General features: G+C 36.3%; 1 protein-coding gene across 5 annotated transcripts in view; it reads right to left on the bottom strand.

The window, feature by feature from the left end:
- The window catches only part of Lrp1b (LDL receptor related protein 1B), a 1,927,307-nt gene that overhangs the window by 656,043 nt on the left and 1,248,347 nt on the right, over nucleotides 1–22,917 (bottom strand). For all 5 annotated transcript variants that reach the window (XM_037205578.1, XM_028868856.2, XM_037205579.1 and 2 more), the window contains one exon: nucleotides 326–523. In XM_037205578.1, the coding sequence (XP_037061473.1) occupies nucleotides 326–523 (198 nt within the window). The remainder of the gene's footprint in view (nucleotides 1–325; nucleotides 524–22,917) is intronic.

The raw sequence follows: 22,917 nt of genomic DNA on the forward strand, positions 1-22,917 counted from the left end.
GAACTATGTTGAAATGTGTTATCCAAATAAAAATGAGCTACTATAACTCCCAAATTACTAGTAAATAGAAACCAATATTTTGTTTTCCTCATAGGAAACACATTTTTTTTCTCAATAATTCTCAAAAAAAATTCAAGGAAAGACAATAGACTGTCTGGGCCTGGCCACTTCTTGTTCCAAGCATATCTTCATATTGTACTTAATCTTCTGTTTTTACACATACAAAGAGAACTCACTGTCAAAGTTTAATCAAAATCTTTTCTGATACTATATATTGCTATTCAAAAACTAACTTCATTGTTCAGTAAAACTTCAATACGCATACCTCCATTCTCTGAAAGCTTGCCTCTGTATATTCTGTCTTCCACAACATCTGTCCAATAAAGTAAACTTTGATTGAAGTGAAAATCAAGTGCTATGGTATTTCTCAGTCCAGGAACAAGTAGACTATAGTCTCCTTTATGCAGATCAATCCTTCGAATCTCATGGCGTATAGAAAAGATGATGAATGCCTCAAAAGGATCTGCAAGTAAATGCATTTTGACCAAATTTAGAAAATATTTAACAGTGTAAATTAAAATGCTCTAGATAAAATTCAATTTATTAACTTTCTGATTGGATCTAAGGCCCACTCTCTTAGACGGAAGCCATATAAGCCATTGTTAAAAGTATCTTGAACTTGTAGCTAGAAAGGTTATATGTCCTAGGTAAGCATCTGATTCTATTATTTTGTTGAATGGACATAGTAAAATGACTCCTAATTTTTTAGTTGTTATACCCATAGGTCAGAGACTCTCTAAACCTACATCAGAGAAGCCTCTCCTTGCAACAGATGGCAATTAACATAGAAACACCCCCCCCCCCAAAAAAAAGGTCAATGAGCAGAGAATAAGAGATTGTGTAGTGCTTAGTCATAAATGGAATGGACATATCATACACTTCCATATAAGGCTTATTATCATTGTAGAAGAGGGGGTAGGAAGATTTTATGAGTCAGATATGATTGAGCATTAAAGAAACAGTGTTTGCCAGACCCAGCCACAACAGGGCAGTTGTATGTATGAATCCACAACAATTGTGGCATCATGTGCAAACCCTAAATGAGCCCCAGTCAGAAAAATCCCACAAAAGAGGAGGGAAGGTAGGTATGAAACTCTGCTACTAGCTGAGGTAAAGGAGAGTCAGTTATGTTTGAGGATATAACCACTGGTAGGTACACTGCATGCTAGGACAGGTCCCACTCCCAAGAGTAGCTGGACAGTACAAACTTGATTAAGAAAGGAAGGAAGGAAGGAAGAAGCAAGGAAGGAAAGAAAGGAAAAATTTCAAAGCAGGGTGAGACAGAATTGGAGGGTGGAGGGGATAGTTAGGAAAGAAGTTGCGAGGGTGAATGTTAAAAATATTCCCCCCAAATTAATAAAACATACATATTGGTTTTGGAATCCTAACACCAAAGAAGCAGTTTTTTTTTTTTTTTTTAAATTTTAACTTGAACTTAAAAGGAACTTGGATGCTTTAGATTTATATTCCATTAAACAAGGTATCAATGTTTTGCTTCTTGAATTTGCATGCACATAATAAAAGTATTCTGCTGAAAGAATAAAGGAAAGGGCCTCACACCTATGATACTTGGACGACGTTTTCTACTTTCTTGGCATGTTAGCTGACAATCCAATAATGCCTAAGTGAAGTCCAGGAAAACCAAACACTGGTGGAACTGATGAAGAAATCCAGGATTTGTAAGTGAAATTGAAAAAGCTAATGACCCAAGGGAAACTCAAGGGAATGTCTTACAAGGAGAATTCATCAAGCAGAAGGTAGAATATAAGGATTAAAAAAATAAAGTCGAGGATCTAGCCCAAAAAAACAAAGAAAATTACAAATAAAAAAGAAAAGACAAAAATCTTTGAATTGCAAGAATATATGAGGAAATCCCTGGTGAACATAATAGATGAGATCTTCAACAAAATCATAGAAATACACTTTCCCATATGAAGAAAAGACATACTCATACAGGTACAAGACACACAGAGAACACCACAGAGACAAGAAAAGAAACTCCCACAGCAAAACATGATTGAAGCACTAAGTATGCAGAACAAAGGAAATGTATTAAAATTTGCAAGACAAACCAGTCACACACATAATGGAAAACCTATCCAAATATCAACTTTGTTCTTGATGGAAACTTTGAAAAGCAGATGAGTCAAGAGCAAAGTATTTCAAGTTCTAAAGGACAATGACTGTCAGCCTATAATACTGTACACAACTAAGGAGAAAGAAAACTTCCAATAATACAAACAGCCTAATAAAAGTTCCATCAAGAAAACTAAACTCAAAGGAAATAGAGAAAGTAATACTTAAGGCTTTACAAGAAATAAGCATAAAAAATGAGACAGTAGAAAAAAACAAAGCTATAGTTCTTGAAACACAAAATACCATTGCTATCTCAAACAGCAAAAAAAAAAAATCAACAACATGATGACTACAATTAATATACATCTTTCAGAAACAACTTTAAAAATTAATGGCCTCAAATCTCTCAGACAAAGGCTGAAAGAAGGGATTGAGAAATTCAAGTCATCTACCTGTTTTCTACAGAAAACATACCACAGCTTTAAAGATACACACTACCTTCAAGTGAAAGGATAGGCAAAAATACTTCAATCAAATGACACTAGAAAGCAAACAGACATTGCTATAACAATATTTGACAAAAACAGACTTCAAACGAAAACTAATAAAAAGAGGTAAGAAAAACCACTTCATTCTCATCAAGGGACTAATTAATAAAAAACACATTATTATCCTAATATATTTGCACCAATCTCTGGTGTACTCAATTTCATAAAAAAAGTACTACTGGAATTAAAGACACAGATTAATATCAATACATCAGTATTCAGTGATAACAGTATCCTATTTGTTCCAAAAGACTGGTCATCTGGGAAAAACTAAACAGAGAGACGCAAGAATTACTTGATACCACATATCAAATGAACTTTACAGTTATCTAAAGAATATTCTTCCTAATACCAAGAAAATATAAACTCTACTTACAAGCCAATGGAAGCTGGCTTCAAAATATAGACTAGACCACACTTAGAATACAGAACAAGTTTTAGCAAATCCAGAAAGACTAAAATAACTGTTTATCTTATTTGGCCACAATACACTAAAACTTAAAGTTGACAGCAAGTAAATCTCTAGTAAGCACACAAATCCAGGCAAATTAACAACTTATTGCTGAATAATGATTTAATCAAAGAAGAAATCAAGAAAAAATATAAGAATCCTCCTGGAACTAAATGAAAATAAATAAAACACAACACACACACAAAAAAAAATCTGGCATACATTACAGGAAGTCCTAGGAGGGACATTTACAGCTCTAATTACCTACATTAAAAATATTACTAGAAGCACAAATAAATGACTTATTTATGTAACTAAAAAATTTGGAAAACAAGAACAAATCAAATCCAAACCTAGCCAACAGCAAGAAATAATAAACATCAGAGCAGTAATTAATGAAATGGAAAAAAAACTAAATGAATATAAAATGTCTATAGAGAGTAGGACAAGAGTAAACATATTAAAAGCTATATATGAGAAACACATAGCTAACATCTTACATGGAGAAAAACTTGAAATAATTCTATTAGCATCACAAATGAGCCAGGGCTTTTCACTTTTCTCACTCTTTTTCAGTATTGTATCCAAGGCACTAGCTCTACTGATAAGGCAAGCAAAGGAAATTAAAGGGATACAAACAGGAAAAAAGTCAAAATTATTCCTATTTGCACATGACATAATATTATATTATGTCATGATAATATGAGATATATTAGAGATCTCAAAAATTTTATCAGAAAACAATTTGAAAAGATAAACAACTTCAGCAATGTGGCAAGATACTGAATGAACTTGCTGAAATCAATAGCTGTTCCATACAGCATCAGCAAACAGAGAGAAAGAGAGCATTAATACACTCCCATTCATAATAAGCTCAAGGAAAATAAAATATCTAGGGACAAATTTGATCAAAGAAGTAAAATCCTCTGAAATGAAATTCTTAAATCTCTGAAGAAAGAGATAGAAAAAGACACCAGAAAATGACAAAATATTGCATGCTCATAGATTTCAAAAACCATTCACAAATTCAATGCAATCTTAATCAAAATCCCAATCTCATTCTTCACAGAAATTAAAAAGTAACTACCCTAAAATTAATATGAAACCAAAAAGAAGGCCTGATGCAGCAATAACAATCCCAATCAAAATGAACAATACTGGAGGGAATACCATTCCCAACCTCAACATATATTACACAGCCATAGTAATAAAAATAATGCAAAACCAGAAATATAGACCAATGGAATGAGTCAAAGACCCAAACATAACTAGGCATAACTACAGTTATCTGATATTAGAAAAATATTTTGATAACATACACTGGAGAAAAGACAGCATCTTTAACAAATAGTGCTGAGATAACTGCATGTTCATATACAGCAGAATGAAATTAGACTCTTATTTGCCACCTGGTACAAAACCCAGCTTTAAATGAATCACAGACCTAGTGTAAAACCTGAAATACTGACACATTAGAAGACAATATAGACAGTGCTCTATGTGATATAGGTGTAAGAAGGGACTTTCTGAATAGAACTCTATTTGTTCAGGAATTGAGGCCATCAATTGATAAATTGGGAATCAAAATACTAAACAGCTTCTGGATAGCTAAAGAAATAATCAGTGGAGTGAAAAGAAACTCAATAGAATGGGAGATGATCATTGTCAGCTGTAGTACAATCTGACAGAGGATTACCATCCATAATATAAAAAAAGAAACAAAACAAAAGCAAAATAACAAGACTTAAACAACAAACACAAAAACAAAACAAAAAACAGAATCCATTTTGAAAATGGGCTTTGGTTCTGAACAGAGAATTCTTAAAGAAAGAAAGAAACATTAAATACATACATATATATATATATATATATATATATATATATACACAAAAAAAAAAAAAGTTCATCAGCTGCTGGAAAGAGGGAAATTAGAAAATTTAATTAGCAAATCAAAACAACTTAGAAATTTTATTTTACCCAAGGTTAGAAAGGCCAAGTTAAACAAAATGGAGAAAATAAGGGGCTTAATTTCAGGACAGGAAGGGAAATAAATACAGAAGAGGGAGGATGATAAAAGAACAGTAAGGATGCTTAAAAAGTCATAAGGAAAATGTTTGGTATATATATTTACCTAAAATTATATAATATATATATATATATATATATATATATATATATATATATAGTGTGTGTGTGTGTGTGTGTGTGTGTGTGTATGACTTATGTATGTATAGTTTAATTGAAATTTACCCTGTGGACTGACAATGCTTCCCCAAAAATCTATAGCCTATTTAACAAAACCCCCACACTAGGCATGAGAGGTCTTCTTGTGAGTTATTTTTTCATGATTTTCCAAGAGACTCACAAAACATAATAGACTATTACAATTGCCCTTAGTTGCCTCCAAGGAGTTGACAGTAAGTCTCCATTGTTTAAAACACTACACACTTTACATTTAGGACCTGAAGGGTCTGGATTGAATTTGACCTTGAAGTCTTTTCCCTGATGACTAATTTTCCTGTGCTAGAATGTGCCATGCCAGCTTCCAAGAGAAGGAAGCAACCAATAGTCCTATTCATCTATGGTGCCTATGAATTAAAACAATGAACAGCATGGAATACTATCCCTAAACCTGCAATAGTGGCACCTGTAGCTTGGTAGTAACCAACAGCCCTCTCTATCTGGAATTAAGGCCTTCTCAATAAGAAAGAAATATTTCCTGATACTAGAAACCTACACAAAGCTAGTGAAGTCATGGATCTCTAAAAGTGAATCTATAACTGCCACTTTGCTAAACCAGCATAATCATAACTACATTCTAAATAGTTATATTTATACTTACAGATAAGAATATATCTTATTCCTCGTTAAAGAAAGGTCTCTACAGTAGATAAAGACCATTATAGAAAAGCACAGCAGAATACAATCCAGAAGACAAGTGATTGTGTTGTGCTTAGTCTCACCTGACCTGACACATCTATAACACAACTCCTTCACCTGGGGCTCAAGTTTTCTAGAGAAAATGAAAACGGAAAGAATGTAACAGCTGTAGGAGCATCAAGTTTGCTGTAAGATTGTATCTCCTACAAAAGTCAGAGAAGCTATATCTATGAAGTCTTATCAACATGGCTGCTTAAACAACACCTGAACAATGACACCAAGAGATCTGCTAATGTGAGAGGGAGGAATCTCATAGGGTTCTAATCCTAGACAAAGAACTACAGATAACTAAGGAATAATGAGAGCAGGAGAAATAGTCTTCCCAGAGAAGAGCACATCACTTGGTACTGCTATGGTTATTTGGTTATCCAACAGCAAATGGTCAATCTTAAACCATATACATATAAGCAACAATATGCAGAATGAGCACACACACACACACACACACACACACACACACACACACACTGGCAAATTTTAGCTCAATACTATTCATAGTCATCTAAGAGGAGGGAACCTTTGTTGAGAATTTGCCTCCATATGATCAAGACTGTAAAGAAGTCTATATGGTGTTTTCTTAATTAGTGATTTATGTGAGGTGTGCCCAGTATACTGTGTTTAATGTCACTGTTTGGCTGGTGGCCTTGAGTTCTATAAGAAAGTAGGTTGAGCAAGCCATGAGGGACAATCCAGTAAGTACCACTTTTCTACAGCCTTTGTATCAGTTCCTGCCTCCAGGTTCCTGCCTCCAGGTTCCTATCCTGTTTGAGTTCCTGCCTTGAATTCTCTGAATGGATTCAGGATCTATAACTATGATTTAGGATATGGAGCCAAATAAACCCCTTTCTCCCCAAGATGTTCTTGATTTTGATATTTCACCACATCAATAGTAATGCTAAAGAACACACACACACACACACACACACACACACACACACACACACACACACGTTGTGGAATACTCCTTTATACAGTGTGAAGATATGTCACTGTAATTGATTTAATAAAAAGTTAAATGGCCAATAGCTAGGAGAGATTTTTGGGGGCAGAGAGAATGCTGGGAAGAAGAAGGGAGAGTTGCCAGCTGGACATGGAGGAAGTATGACGTATAGGAGATGAGATAACAAGACATGGGCCATGTGGCAGCAAGTAAATTAATAGAAGTGGATTAATTTAAGTTATAAGAGCTAGTTTCCTATTAATAAGTCTGTTTGGTTATTTGGGAGCTGTTGGAAGCTGGCAGGTGGGACAGAGAAGGACTCACCACACACACACACACACACACACACACACACACACACACACACGCACGCACACACACCATCATAACAACAATTAAAGAAAAAATTACCATGATGCATAAATTTCAGAAAGAGCTCATGGGAGGAAGAATAAACCAGATAGGGTAGAGGGAGCAATGAGAGGTGGAGAAATAATGTAATTGTATTTTAATTTCAAACAACAAAACATGTTTAAAAATAATATAGTTTTAATCCCAGCACTCGGGAGGCAGAGGCAGGCAGATCTCTGTGAGTTCGAGGCCAGCCTGGTCTCCAAAGCGAGTTCCAGGAAAGGCGCAAAGCTACACAGAGAAACCCTGTCTCAAAAAACCAAAATAATAATAATAATAATAATAATAATAATAATAATAATAATAATAATAATGGAGAGATGGCAAGGATGGCTACTCAATCATAAAGACCAGAGTTTTTGTCACAACACATAAACTGGGCAGCTTAACAAAACACGTGACCCCTGCTCTAAGAGATCTGATGCTCTTTTCCTGCCTCCACAGACACATACGTGCATACACTCAAGCAGACACATACATTAGACATAATTACACAAGCATCTAAATAAAAAAAAAAAATCATTCAAGAACCGGGCGGTGGTGGCGCACGCCTTTAATCCCAGCACTCGGGAGGCAGAGGCAGGCAGATCTTTGTGAGTTTGAGGCCATCGTGGTCTACCAAGTGAGTTCCAGGAAAAGGCGCAAAGCTACACAAAGAAACCCTGTCTCAAAAAAACAACAAAAAAAAAATCATTCAAAACAGAAAAGCCATCATGATTCTATTCCCAGTCCAGTTCAAGCATGGATGGAAGCGAAAATTGGAAATATGTAAAAATAAAAATGACTTTATTTTTAAATTTATAAGTAAGTGTTTCATTACCTGGAAGTTATTAAACTTGTATTATCAATTTCAGTGTGTATCTTGCCCTGTACTGATCACTGTTAGTAATAATAATATGATAGGAACATGATTTCTGTAGGCCATTCTGAGGGATGGCTACATGGCCTTAAAGACTTCTTCCGTTTTAATATCAGTATAGTTTCCTTTATGAAAATCTTGTTCAAGTCTAAGCCAGTCCTTTGAATATGGGCTCTCATAATCTCTCTAGACACAGGAATATAATCTGATTGGCCTGAGGTCCATGTGAAACAATTGAAATAATTTCTTTTCTTCTATGGCCACAGAGCACTTGTTCAATGTTGGTAGTGTTTATGTTCTGGTAATTGGAACTATTTCTATAGAAGAGAGAAGTAGTTACAGAGAATGAAGCAAAAAAAAAAAGACCTGTTGAGGCTATATCTCATGGAGATCTGAATTTATAGTTCAAAGTAATTAATTTGAACTAATTTTGTGTCAATTTCAGTCAGTTCTACTTTTCTCACTCATCTCATTTGCTCTGAGTAGTCTTTCCTGATCAAATAACTAATAAAGGCCCATGACCCTTATAACATATCATTCCAGCCTCTATCTTGTTGGAACTGATAGCGAGTACAGGCAATGAGTGAAGTATGAAAGGAAGCTTCTCATAGTGAGCAGAGCCAAACCCAGCCTCAGGCTCAGATGAATATGTGAGCACTGTGAAGATTAGGAAACCTATTCAGAATACCTCCAGAGATGTGGAAAACACTAGGTATGTAGTTGTGACCATTTTTGTACAGTGAATAGGTGCTATACAGCACTATGACCTTTATTGCACATTAATGCAATAATAGCTAACTGAAAGGGTGGAAATGGAGCATGCATATAAGAATATTCTATCATAGCCAATTAAAATAGATCTAAAATCCATAAGGAGAAAACACTCAGGTCTCAAATGATTATGGCATAGACTGCCTGGCTAGGCCAGAATAGGTCTACTAATAATTTCAATGGCTAGGTTTAGCCACCAAATGTGATAAGCTGGCAGACTGTGGAGTTAAACTAGCCAGCTGTACTTAACAGTCACCAGCAGAGGACTGGGCTGCCTGCTGCTGTACAGAAGCACATTAAGTGCTAAATGCCAATAAACTTGTTTGCTCACTCTTTCTTTCTTCCTTTCTCTTACACGTTTTGATTCGTGTGTGTGTGTGTGTGTGTGTGTGTGTGTGTGTGTGTGTTTGTGTGTTTGTGTGTTTGTGTGTATATGTGTTCTTTGGTGTATTATGTATGTTCTTATATGTGTATATACTGGTGTACAGATGTACATGTTTACATGATCAGGGAGATTAGAAAGTCAATGCCAGTGTTTTCATTGTTCACTTTCTTTCTTATTAGTTGAAGAAGGCCTGTTACTCAACCTAGAGCTCACTGATTCAAATAGACTAGCTGGCCTATTGAATTAAGAACAGGAAAATGTATGTTAATATGTATTCATGCCTTGCCAGTTTAGCTCCATGACAGCCTTGAAAAACAAACAAGCAGAAGCCATCAGTGAGAGCATATGGCTTTGGAGGGAGCCCACAGTTCAATTCCCGGAGAGCTGCTCATTGTAAGGGAAAAATGTCTTTTTAAAGGGAGGTGTGGAGAAACTGTGTTTCCACACATAAAATATTGCTGTTGTAGCATGTATATGAATATATATTGGTGTGGTAGCATATATATGGCATCTATATGTAATCACATGTAAATATTGTTCATTATTTCACAGAAGTGAATGTAAGATCTAAAACTAAACAACTCTTAATAGGATACATAAACTTTATTTTAGTTACCTTCAATTAGAAAAAAATAAAAGTTTACTAATAAATGAAAGAAATAAATTTAATTTTATCAGAAATTATCTATCTATCTATCTATCTATCTATCTGTATGTATGTATATATTTTCCCCAAAGGAACCTATTCAGAAGATGAGAAGACAGCCCAAACAACAGGAGAATATTTCCCAAACATACTTTTGATGTGAGACTTATATCCAAACAGATAAAGAGGATGTGTGATGGATTGATGAACATATGAATGTTCCTATTTAAAAGATGTAGTTAGATACTTTTGTCTGGATGGTGAGTGAATGCTTGTGATTATCTAAACGTGCTCCCCATAGCATCTGTCAGCAGGTAAACACAAATGCAAAACACAACAAGGGCCCTTTTCATACCTTTTGCAGATGATTACAGTTGCAAAGGAGACAGATATTAAAACTGCAGACACTGAAACCCTCCTATGCAGAAGGTGGAATGTTCAAGGAAAGCAGCCATTTTGTGTAGCATTTGGTTGTTTCCCAATTTTTTACATATTTCTGTATTTTAGTAACCATAGGAACTAGTAATTCCAAACCTACTAATACACTTTTAAAGACAATTACAAATGCATGTCAACTGAAAACATTTATGTAAATATTCATATCAGCCTTATTCCTAATAGCTTGCAAAGTGGGACTAATCTACTTGTCAATCAAGTGGTGGATGAATATACAATGTTGTATTGCACAACCATATAATAGACATTATTCATCAATAAACAAATAAACCAAGCACTGATATATTCCAAGTGGAACAAGCTTGTCATCAAAGCATACATAATGTTTGATGCTATTTCCAAAAAGTGTCCAGAACAGACAAATCTACAGAGGCACAAAATAGATTAGGAGTTTTCAGAGTGTGAGGTGGGTACATTAATAGGAATGACTGACTATTAAGGAGCCTGAGTTTTGTTTTGGGGTCTATTAAAATATTCTCATCTTAAAATGTAGTGATGATTGCTGTAATGTACACTTTGAAATGGTGAGTTTAATTTATCATGGTTTCTTATTCCTTGTTCTCCCTCTCTGTTCTTGATCCAGCTGGGATCTCCCACTGCCCTGAGTTCTCTTTCCCTGGACCCTTGCCCTTCATTACCCCCACTCATGCCCAGGTTGTTCATGTAGATCTCATCCATTTCTCTGTCATTGGGCGATCCCTGTGTCTTTCTTGGGGTCCTGTTTTCTAGGTAGCCTCCCTGGAGTTGTGAGTAGCAGTCTAGTCATCTTTGTTTTATATCTAGTATCCTCTTCTGTGTGAGTACATACCATGTTTGTCTTTCTGAGTCTGGGTTATCTCACTCAGGATGATTTTTTCTAGATCCATCCACTTGCCTGCAAACCTCATGATGTCACTGTTTTTCTCTGCTGAGTAGTATTCCATTATCTATATGTACCACATTTTATATATCCATTCTTCAGTTGAAGGGCATCTAGGTTGTTTCCAGGTTCTGGCTATTACAAACAATGCTGATATGAACATAGCTGAGCAAGTGCCACATGAGAATAGGAAGAAGCAAAGTGCTAGAGAGGTCCACAGAAATCCACAAAGATACCTCCACAATAGACTACTGGCAATGGTTGAGAGGCAGCCCGAACTGACCAACTCTGGTGATAGGATGGCCAAACACCCTAATTGTCGTGCTAGAAACCTCATCCCATGACTGAGGGTACCGGATGCAGAGATCCATGGCCAGGCCCCAGGTGGAGCTCCACAAGTCCAATTGACAACAAAGAGGAGGGTTTGCATGAGCAAGAATTGTTGAGACCAAGATTGGAAAAAGCACAGGGACAAATATCCAAACGAATGGAAACACATGAACTATGAACCAATAGCTGAGGTGCTCCCAACTGGATCAGGCCCTCTGGATAAGTGAGACAGTTGATTGGCTTGATCTGTTTGGGAGGCATCCAGGCAGTGGGACCGGGTCCTTTGCTCAGTGCATGAGCTGGCTGTTTGGAACCTGCAGCTTATGCAGGGACACTTGGATCAGCCTGGGAGGAGGGGACTGTACCTGCCTGGACTGAGTCTACCAGGTTGATCTCAATCCCCAGGGGAGTCTTTGCCCTGGAGAAGATGGGAATGGGGGTGGGCTGGGGGTAAGGCAGGGGGAGAGGAAGGAGAACAAGGGAATCCATGGCCGATGTGTAAAATTAAATTAAATTATAAAATAAAAAAAAGTTAATCATAAAAAAGAAAAAAAATAAATGGTGAGTTTTATGGTTTATAAACTGTATTTCAATTTACTTGTTATTAAAGTGTGTAATGAATGTGCAATTTTATGAAAGTTACAAACTATATAATAATTATGAATACAAAAACCAAGCCAGTGAAACAGGCTGTTCTCTAGATAAAGGTGTTATGTATCTGATTTTATAATTTAAAAATCTAAAATTTCTGCCAAATTAAAATTTCAATTCAGTCATAAAGCTCTAACTTCAAATCCAGAGTGAAAGAAGGAAAAAAGGAAAAAAGAAGGGGTGGAGAGAAAGATAAACAAAATGAAAGACATAGAGAAGGAGGGAAGGAATGAACGAACGAACAAATGAACGAAGGAAAGAAGGAAGGAAGGATGGATGATGGGCCAGTGAGATGGCTTACTGTATAGAGAAACTACTAGCCAAGCCTGACAACATGAGTTCAAACCCTTGGACCCACATGGTGGAAAGGAATAAGTGATTTCTACATCATGTCTTCAGGGCTCCATTCATATGACAGATAATTAATTAATATTGAAAATAATTATGAGATGAAAGAACAATTGAGTTACTCCAAATCATGTGAAGAATGGTAATAGTTCATGTATGCTTCAATGATTTGTAATAAGACAACAGTAGAAACTGAGAGGACTAGTAAAGTTTTAAATCAATTAAAATAACAGAAGGGACACATTCATTTAATCTGGTGTTTTTTAACCTGTTTTTACTTTTATTGTAGTGTGTGTGTGTGTGTGTGTGTCATTCCAGAGGTTTGCACATGCTAACCAGGCACTCCCAGTCATATTTTTGTAATTATTTAGAAGACAAAATTTTACATAAAACATTGTTTTCCATAGAGTAGAATTATTCTTAAATATGTGAATGACAGCATCCTCAGTTGCTCAGCAAGTATTCAGGCAAAATGAAAGAACTATATAGCTTGTGGGGGGATGAGAAGGATTTCTTGCTTCTTTGCGGCTAGTGTTAGTAGTGGAGCAATGGTTTAAGAATCATGAATTCTAAAATGTTGTCTAGCATGGTGTGTAGATTATATCCACACTCTTTGGAAATATTTGATACTAATGAAATATAATCTGCACAGCTGAGGAGGCATATACATTTGAACACATGTCTCAACTGTGCATATTGATATATGTATATGCCACATAAATTTGATACAGCACACTATTGGAGCAACCTCAAAGCCCTTGGATATAAGAAAGCTGACAGTAAAATGCTGTATATCAGTTAGTTAGTAGAAATAAACATAACAATAAAAATAACACAAAAACTCAAAATACTCTTAGAGCATAAAGTACTCTTTCAGATGACTATATTATACATAATTTATGTAATTTCAAAACCACAAATAATATTATAGTTTTTGAGAGTACAAACGAATATGCTAGCTGTACAAGGTGATCAATTATGGAGATGCCAAGATGAATACACAGAGGGCATTAAATTTAGGGAATATTTCATTGCCTTAGAAACATTTTAATCAAAAATGTTCAAAGCTTTTTCAATTTCTTGTATTTATTATTGTCTCTTTGAGCTGAGAAAAACCCATTCAATAAATACTTACAGAATTGTGCTTTACTAAGAGAAACCCTATTGAATGCTGAGTCTAGATAGCTCCTACTAGTATCCATACCTTTGAGGTTTCTTCTGACTTTTTTGATCATTATTTTCCCTTTGGGAAAATAAAACTGCAATGAATAATCCAATATGCTACTTCATAAACTAGTGGGAAACCAAGAAGACTGAGTTTTAAGATTCCAAGTTGTACAGTGTTTTTACTTTAACCAAAAGATGAATATATATAATTGAGAGATCAAAACCGGTGAATAATTTCCATGTTTATTTCAATTTTGTCATATATACATTAACTATGTTTGGCACAACTTCAATTCAGAATGGATATTAGTTCAGTGTGAAATAACCACCTATTTTCATTTGCATCTAATGATTCTTCCAGTATACTCTTAGCTAATAAATGAATGACTTTGGCAGCTCGACCTTGTATGTCACAGTCTTATGGAATAAGAGACTTGAAAATTTCCTGCTTCTGTATGAGTTGACACTTGTGCTAAGTGAAGGTTACCACAGCCACCTTCACAGTGAAGAATTCTTATAAATGTAGTCCTTCCCAAGCAAAGTGTGAAACACACTCAGAAAATGGCTATCTGTATTTATCTTCTCTTTGATTTCCTGTAAGTCCTACTACAAGTTCACAGAATAATTTTTATGAGATGGAATTTGAAATCAGAGGATTGGTTTAAGAAAATATCTTCCCTGTTCCTCTAGACTGTTTTGAGGTAAATTGTTATTGCAACTCTGCAACTCACAATTCTATATGAACAGCTCTGTTTCCTTATCATATATACCATAACCTCAAACAAAGAATGATGCTGTAGTTACAATTCGTTCTCTCTGATTTCAGACTTACTGATTATTTTTCTGTTTCTGCAGTTAAGAATTTATTTGACTTTCTATGTTCCATCAAAAATACATTTACTTTACAGAGAGCACTCTTATACTGTGGTAAATGGTTTATTATCTCCCAGCCTCGATGTATTGATTCCCCCTTTTTCTCCATTCCTCCAGCTAGAGCCATCTAGAGAATGAATAATAGTCAAATAATACTAAAGTGCACTATTCACAAGGGAGGAGGCAATAGAACCTATGAAATGAAGGCAAAGATGGACTTTCCAATTTTACTCAAACCTCTGAATTTAGGTCAGCTGTACATTAACTTTAATTTTTTTCTCCACTTTTCTCTCCATTTAACTTTCTCCACTTCTCAATTATTTTTTTAATATTTTTGCTTTATGTTTTAGTTTATAAACGCACTCACCTCTTTTTTCTATTGACAAATGGTCAGAGTCTGCATTCCCTATGTGTTTATGTGTACATATATAAATTTCTGTGTGCAGAGGTGAGAAAAAGAGAGAACTCATTAATGTAAAGGTGAAAGAAACATTTTTTGCACTCTAAGAAATAGTCCAGTGGCCTTTAATAGATTATATTCAATATTTTTAATCATAGCTATATGTCATAAAAATCAATTTATATTTTGCACAAAAACACTGAATGTCAAAGAGATATTGTGGAGGATGCTAGGAAGAGGATTTATGAAAAAGAATGAATCAAAGAAACAAAAGAGGGGTAATAAAAGAGAAAATTTAGTCAAGAAATGTTAAGGTGATTGAAATTAGCAGACTAGAAGATATTTGCAAAGTCTGTGTTTTAAAGTATAGATTCAGTTCCTACAAACTAATAATAAAAGGTAAGTAAACAATAATAAATGTCTTTATAGGAAAATGACTCCAAACTAAATAAAACAAAAGTATAATAAGCATGTAGAGAAATTCTCTCCAATTTTGTACTATGAAAAAAAAAACAACAACAAAGAATCAAATTCATGTTACTCCCATAAATTAAAAAGAATTAAAAAATAACAAAATAAAAACAAAAACATAGAAAATCAGAAGGGTTTGAAAGCTGGCATAGATGTGGGAACTTAAGAAAGTTACTGTTAGCACAAATGCGGACTGTGCAAGCATTGTGATGAGCAGCTGGCTGTATTTAGTAGCAATAACTGTAAAGCACACTCATTGACTCAGTGACACTGTTCCAACTATGGTGAGGATTATGTGCTTGAATAACTGGTCCCCAGATTGTATCACTGTTCAGATGGTTGTGGAATCTTTTCAGGTGGGAGCTAGCTCGTGGACATAGTTTCTGGCCACTCCACAGCTCCAGCTCTCTGCTTCTGTTGATGATATAGAATAAGTAGCTGCCGCACAGTACCATTTTCATGGAGATGTCCACCCTCATACCTCCCTCCACTATATTTGATCATATGCTTTCAAATTCTCAATCAAAATAAAAAGATTTTCTACCTTTAGTATTTGGTTCCAATGACAAGAAAAGTGACATGTACAGAAAATTAATACCTAGTAATTTAGCTGTTGCTATATCAAACTTTATCATGTGGTCTGTAGGCCTTTGTGTCTATTTGCAGGAAGTATATGGAAGAGTTTGGAGCTACAAACTAGAGAATCCCTACATAGTAATAAGTACAGCTTCATGGGTTATTCTAGAAGAGCCAGGGAAGAACATAACACTAATAGAAAAAAAAAAAAAAAAAAAAAAAAAAAACAGACAGTGGCAGTCTGAATCATAAAATTTCAGAAAGGAACAAAGATGCTCTTGGGAGATGGATTAGAGACTATTCTTGTTACATTTTAATAATCTATTCTCTGCTTATGTCAGTAGGTTGAACTCAAAAGTGATAAATTAACTAACTAGGTGGAAAATGAAAGATAAATATTTAGAACAAGGTCTAAATACTGCTCATTAGTTCTAGCCAGATTTATGGTGAGAAGACAGAAAATAAAACATCAACGTTGTGAAAATGTGCAGTTTGACAAGGAATGGAATGTGAGTATGGTTAACGTTGTACTTAGATTGTGCTGGGAGATGTGGCTTCTACTGTTAACAGAGACTAATTAATACCCTTTCCACTGGGGCAACAGAAAAGACATCTTGAGTGTGAACCTAATATATGGAAGTTTACAGAACACAAAACTGAAGACTCCTTTGAAAAATATTCATCTGAAAGAAGAGTGCCTGAAAAGACATATCCTCCAGGGTGCTCACCTAGAAAATGGCAGCCTAGGGAGATATTTTTCCCATGATCCACCATGAAAGCACAGAGGCTGCTGAGGCTGTGGTTCATACACAGTGGCCAGGCAAAATCTCACAGGGACAACAGAAGCTGACTTTCTTACATGGTGCTACTTTTTCAGGAATGAAGAATGTAAGAATTATGGGTCCTACGGGCTTGTACCAAGGTCCCAGATAGAAGCAGATGAGGTCAGGCAATGTGTAATGGATAAGATTACATATAAAGAATTACCCAAGAATCTAATACTTGGAATTGTGAAGATGAAACCTACATTGTAATGAAGAATGTAGGATATTGGAGGTGCTAGAAATATACAACTAAGACTGTGTTGATTAATATCAATTGTCACCTTGATGAGATGTAAAGGCCCCTTGAGACAGGCCTCTAGGCAAGGCAATGGGGTGGGGGGAGGATTATCTTGATGAAGTTTGTTGTAGTAGGAGGACCTAACAACTGTGGGTGATGTCATGCCACGGACTGAGATTCTGGACTTGGGTCCTATTTTGACAAAAAGAAGAAAGTACAGAGCATTCATCACTTTGCTTCTTTACGAAGGACACAATGAAGCCAGATGCCTAGAGTTCTTGCTGTCATGATGGACTATAACCTCAAACAGTGATAAACCTTTTTAATCTTAAGTTGCTTTTGTCATATTATTTTCACAACAACAGGAAGATTAACCAAACCAGTGGCCAAGCAACAAGTCTGTAGGGTGTGTCTACCCAAGCCTAAAGGATTCCCCAGTAGAATCACTGCAAGCCTCACCTTTGTATATGGAGTTCTAGGCTTTACAATAAAGAGAGTTTCAGCCATGAGCTGTCAGGGGTGAGAGTGGAACATTATAGTTTGAAAGTTAAATGTTTCTCCAGGTTTGCATGTTTGTAGAATTAGTCTCCTAACTGATGACCCTTAGTTGTAGTGGGAATTCACTCTGCCTGTGACTGTGGTCTATCTGGCCTGATAGAGGCAGTGCTTCTTATTTGCCTCAGTGACTGCTTAAAAGGGAGGAGAAAGGTGATTGTACTCTCTTGGGTGATGAAGACCAGATCAAGCTGTGTGAAGCAGCATGTGACTGGTCCCCAGTTTTCCAAGGATTCTGCAACTCATTTAGTTTATCCTGTATCAGTGAGTCTGTTTTTCCCCCATAGATTGTTATATATGTACCAGTGAGGCTCTGGTTACACTTAGTAGACAGTTTGGGACCTTACTGAACATGGTGTCTATCTGCCAGATGAAAGGTCAAAGGAGCAGTGCTTCTGTGTTATGTGCTAATATGCTTACAGACTTAGTTTGCTCCCAATTTGTTGCCAAATATCAAGGAGCTACAAAGTGCTCCTACCACCATGGAACCACATTGTACTGGCTGATTTTGTGTGTCCATTTGACACAAGCTAGAGTGATCAGAGAAGACAGAGCCTCATGTGAGGAAATGCCTCCATGAGATCCAACTGTAAAGCTTTTTCTCAATTAGTGATCAATGCGGAGGGTCCAACCCATGCTAGGTGGTGTCATCCCTGGACTGGTAATCCTGGTTTGCTGTGGATAGCTAGTGCTCTGTATAAATAAAATGCTGATTGGCCAGTAGCCAAGCAGGAAGTATAGGTGGGACAAACAGAGAGGAGAATTGTGGGAAGAGGAAGGCTGAGTGAGGAGATGACAACCCACCATCGAAGGAGCAGCAGGTAACAGGCACACAGGTCAAGCCATGGAATATGTGGCAACATCTAGATTTAAAAAAAAAATGGGCTGAATTTAAGTGTAAGAGCTAGATAGTGGTAGGCCTGAGCTAATGGCCAAGCAGTTTTAAATTATATTGCCTGTGTGTGTTTATTTGGGTCTGAGCAGCTACAGAAACGCAAGGACATAGGAGTTGGGTGGACACAAGAAAACTTCAACTACACTTGGTTCTTTTAAAAAGTAGGCTGAGCAGCTGGGCAGTGGTGGCACACGCCTTTAATCCCAGCACTCAGGAGGCAGAGCCAGGCAGATCTCTGTGAGTTCAAGGCCAGCCTGGGCTACCAATTGAGTTCCAGGAAAGGCACAAAGTTACACAGAGAAACCCTGTCTCAAAAAAACAAAAACAAAAACAAAAAAAAGTAGGCTGAGCAAGCCAAGGGCAGCAAGTCATTAAGCAGCTCATCTCTATGGCCTCTGCATCAGCTCCTGCCTCCAGGATCCTGTCCTGTTTGAGTTCTTGTTTAACTTTTTTTAATAATGAAGAGAAATATGGAAATGTTAGCCAAATAAATCATGCCCAACTTGCTTTTTGGTCATGGTGCTTTTTGCAGCAATAGAAGCACTAACTAAAACAATCACTCACCATTATTCCTTTACTACTGTGATGGACCAAATCTCCTCTAATCATGGGTCAAAATAAACCCTCCTTCCCTGAAGCTGCTGCTTCTTGGGTAATGAGAAAAGTAACTATGCAGGGATTAAAGAATTGTTCCAACACCCTATAAGAGACATATGTGTACATCTGTAGAATTGTGAGGTGGGGGCAAGTTGGAGATATTTATTTGGTATATGGATAAGCAATACCACGTGATACTATCTAGTGATTACACATAGATTAGTTGCACACACATCACAAATAATAAAAGCTATGCATAGTGAAAAATGTTAGATTGTAGATTATACCAAAGGTAAATTTTTCATAATTTACCTAAATTAAACTGTATTTATGTATATTAAATGTAGTTATACATAAGCTGGTCCATAGTTTATAAGAAAGTATCTATGACAAATTTGAATGGTCTCCTCTTGGTGAGGAAGAGAAGAGGGCTTTAGAGACAAAATAAAAGAGGAGAGACTAGGAGGAAGGTCTTACATAAAACAATGATGGTTCTGTGCTGAGAAGTGAGGGCTTTAATTAAGTCATCCCTTCATTCATGATCTCATAACAATAAAGGGAAAGGGGGAAATAAATGAAGTAATGAGTATGCTGGGGGATGTCTTTCTCTATGCTGTGAATATATTTTGTTCCCATTGGTTCATAAAGAAGCTGCTTTGGCCTATGGCAAGGTAGCTTAGAGACAGGCTGGAAATCCAAGGAGAGAGACAGGGAAGAAGAAAGGCAGAGGCACAACATTGTGAGCCTTTGACAGGAGAAGCAAGATGTGAAAGTACTGGTAAGCCATGGTCATGTAGCAACTTATAGATTAAATAGAAATGGGTTAAGTTATAAGAGGTAGCAAGCAAGAAGCCTGCCATAGGCCATACAGTTTGCAAATAATATAAGCCTCTGGGTGTTTACTTGGGACCAAGCAGCTACAGGACTTGGGTGAAACAGATTCGTCCAGACAGCAGGGACAGGCAGGATCAGAGAAACCTTCTGGCTACATAAGTATATGTGTTGTGGAAGGAAAGGTAAAAGGCCCAACTATTTAAAATACGGTTTCACAACCAACATGCTATGTGCTACTAGCTATAAAATTTTATATTGAAAAGATATATAGATTATTTGAATAAGAAATCTTGGTTAAAAAGGTTGAAAAGTGAAAGCTCTTGAAAGTCAGATATTTAAAGAGATTGTGGGAATGTGAGAGCACCTGAGGCTGAGAAGGTTGCATGATGGCACCACAGAGAAACTCATCCTTAGAGTCAGGAGAATAAATGGCGAAAACTTTGCTCTACTACCTCTTAGCTACAATCTTTGAACAAATGAATTTATATTTTTTTCTGAGTCTCAGTTTCTGTGGCTAGTCAATGAAGGATGTGTTACCAATGGAATTTAATACTCATAGGTATTTAATAAATGGACATTATTAATAAAACTAAAGTAAATATCGTGAAAGTGTTACTCTTGAAGAAGACAGTGTTAAAGAGTTTACAGGATGTACATTTTTAAAGAGAATGTGGGTGGGCTATAAAGGCCATTGGTGATGTAACTCACTGATCAAAGAAGTGATAAGCACGGTGGGGTGTGTGTGTGTGTGTGTGTGTGTGTGTGTGTGTATGCATATACTGTGCCTACAAAGCACTTATACTATGGCTTCAGGGATGCTCAGTGGAAATGTAAAAAAACACCAGTTTACAGAGAAGACCAGCAAACTGAAGGACCTGGAGAGCATGCCAAAGAACTGAGGATCCAGAGTGATACGTAAGTTCTGGGTGGAGTTGGGAAAGTGTTATTTTACCAAGACAACATTATAAGTACCTTACAGCATCATCTCACAGCTTTTTACACTTTCACTACTCACTTTTCTTCAGGGTAGGCCAGCTGCTTCTTCTCACTTTGACCTTTTCCATAGAACTGACCTCTTCAATCAACTCACATTACTCTCTCTCATTTAGTCTATGAAAAGCCTATTTATGTCTAGTTCCAGTGTTTTCCTCTGCATCAACCAGACAAAATAGCTGCTGAAAAACTGCCATTTTTAGTAGATGATGGCATATTTATCGACCTGTGTTGAGGTCAAGATGCTATTGGCTTGCAGAATACAGTAGCATCCCAGAGTTACTGCAAGGGAAGAAAAAGCAATAACAGACAGTAAAAGTCAAGACTATTGAGAATGTGAGTGAGAATCACTGAGAATGCTGAGGAACAGAAGAGTATTTAAAGTGCTGACAAAACAGCATAATTGAAGGATACAAGAAAGAGAACATTTAGCCAACATACATAAATATGCATGCATGTGTGTGTATCTATATAAATATATATGTGTGTGTGTGTGTGTGTGTGTGTGTGTGTGTGTGTGTGTGTGTGTTTCTGCACATGTGTCTTCCAAGGACAGAAGCTTACCCATCAGATCTGGAGCTGGAGCTTAAGAAGTCGAACTCCTGATGTGGTGCTTGGATCTGAGCTTGGATCCTCAGGTAGATCAGAAAACAATGTTGGCCACTGAGCAATCTCTCCATCCCCATAATCAAAAAATTTTAAGTGGCCTGTTGATACGCAGGCAATTAGAATTGTGAAGAGCGAAAGCTGGTGTCCTTTAAGATGTAAATGTCAAATAAATTAAATTTTAGTGGATCACAGTGTTTCAGAGCAGAAAGGAGTTCGCCAAGTGAGTGTGTACAGATATGTATATGTGAGAATCAAAGATTGTGAGAGGACACACTGTGCCCAAAGACGGTCATTTCACTTCAGTGTTTGTGAATCTACATCAACAATCTCCTTCCTAAATCGTAATGTAAATTGGCAGCAATAAAACTTTTTCATCTCAAAAGTAAAGAACTAGAGGAATAAGGACAAAAGTGTCATTCTTGAGAAAATGTAATTTGCTTGAGGTTAAGAGAAATCAGGAAGAAAGCTATCATATTCTTCACAATGGTGGGAGAAACATGTTGTGAACTGGCCACAGGCTGCCCATCAAAGAGCAGATGGTAGAGTTAGGAAGATATACACTCAGCAGCAATTTCCTGGATTTTAGGTAGAACATTCCAAATGTTGTTTGGAAAATTAAGGCAGTGACAAAAGAGAACACTTCAGAAAAGCAGAAAATAAGAGAGTAGATAAAAAAGTGAAATTTGTAAGATTTATTAAATAAAAACTATATCATAAATATGTCATTTATAATCTTTATATTTAGCAAGTAAGACTGGGTGTGATTTAAAAAAAAATAACAGCTCAGCAATGCAGCAAAAGCCAGCTTGTGAAGAATTTCAAATGTAAAAAAATAATTATATGAGAGCACTACAAAAAAAAAATAGAGGATTAAGAAGAACAGAGGTGTTCTGGCTCTAACTTTCTTGAACCACAGTGTCTCACATTCTTTCTCTTTTCCACTTCTTTTTGTATTTTTGAAATGTCAGGATAAGTTAGCATCTGTATTAAATTCAATAGCAGAAACACATTATGTTTTAAAAAGGATCATGTAAAGAAGCTGGAAATGAAAAGATAACACACACGAAACCTTTATTTAAAAGTCGAGCAGTTCCCCTTGAGAATTCGTTTTTAATATGCTATGAGGCCTCTGCTTTTTCAAAGAGATGAAATAA

The sequence above is a fragment of the Peromyscus leucopus genome, chromosome 4 (genome assembly GCF_004664715.2).
Source record: "Peromyscus leucopus breed LL Stock chromosome 4, UCI_PerLeu_2.1, whole genome shotgun sequence".
NCBI classification, from domain to species: domain Eukaryota; kingdom Metazoa; phylum Chordata; class Mammalia; order Rodentia; family Cricetidae; genus Peromyscus; species Peromyscus leucopus.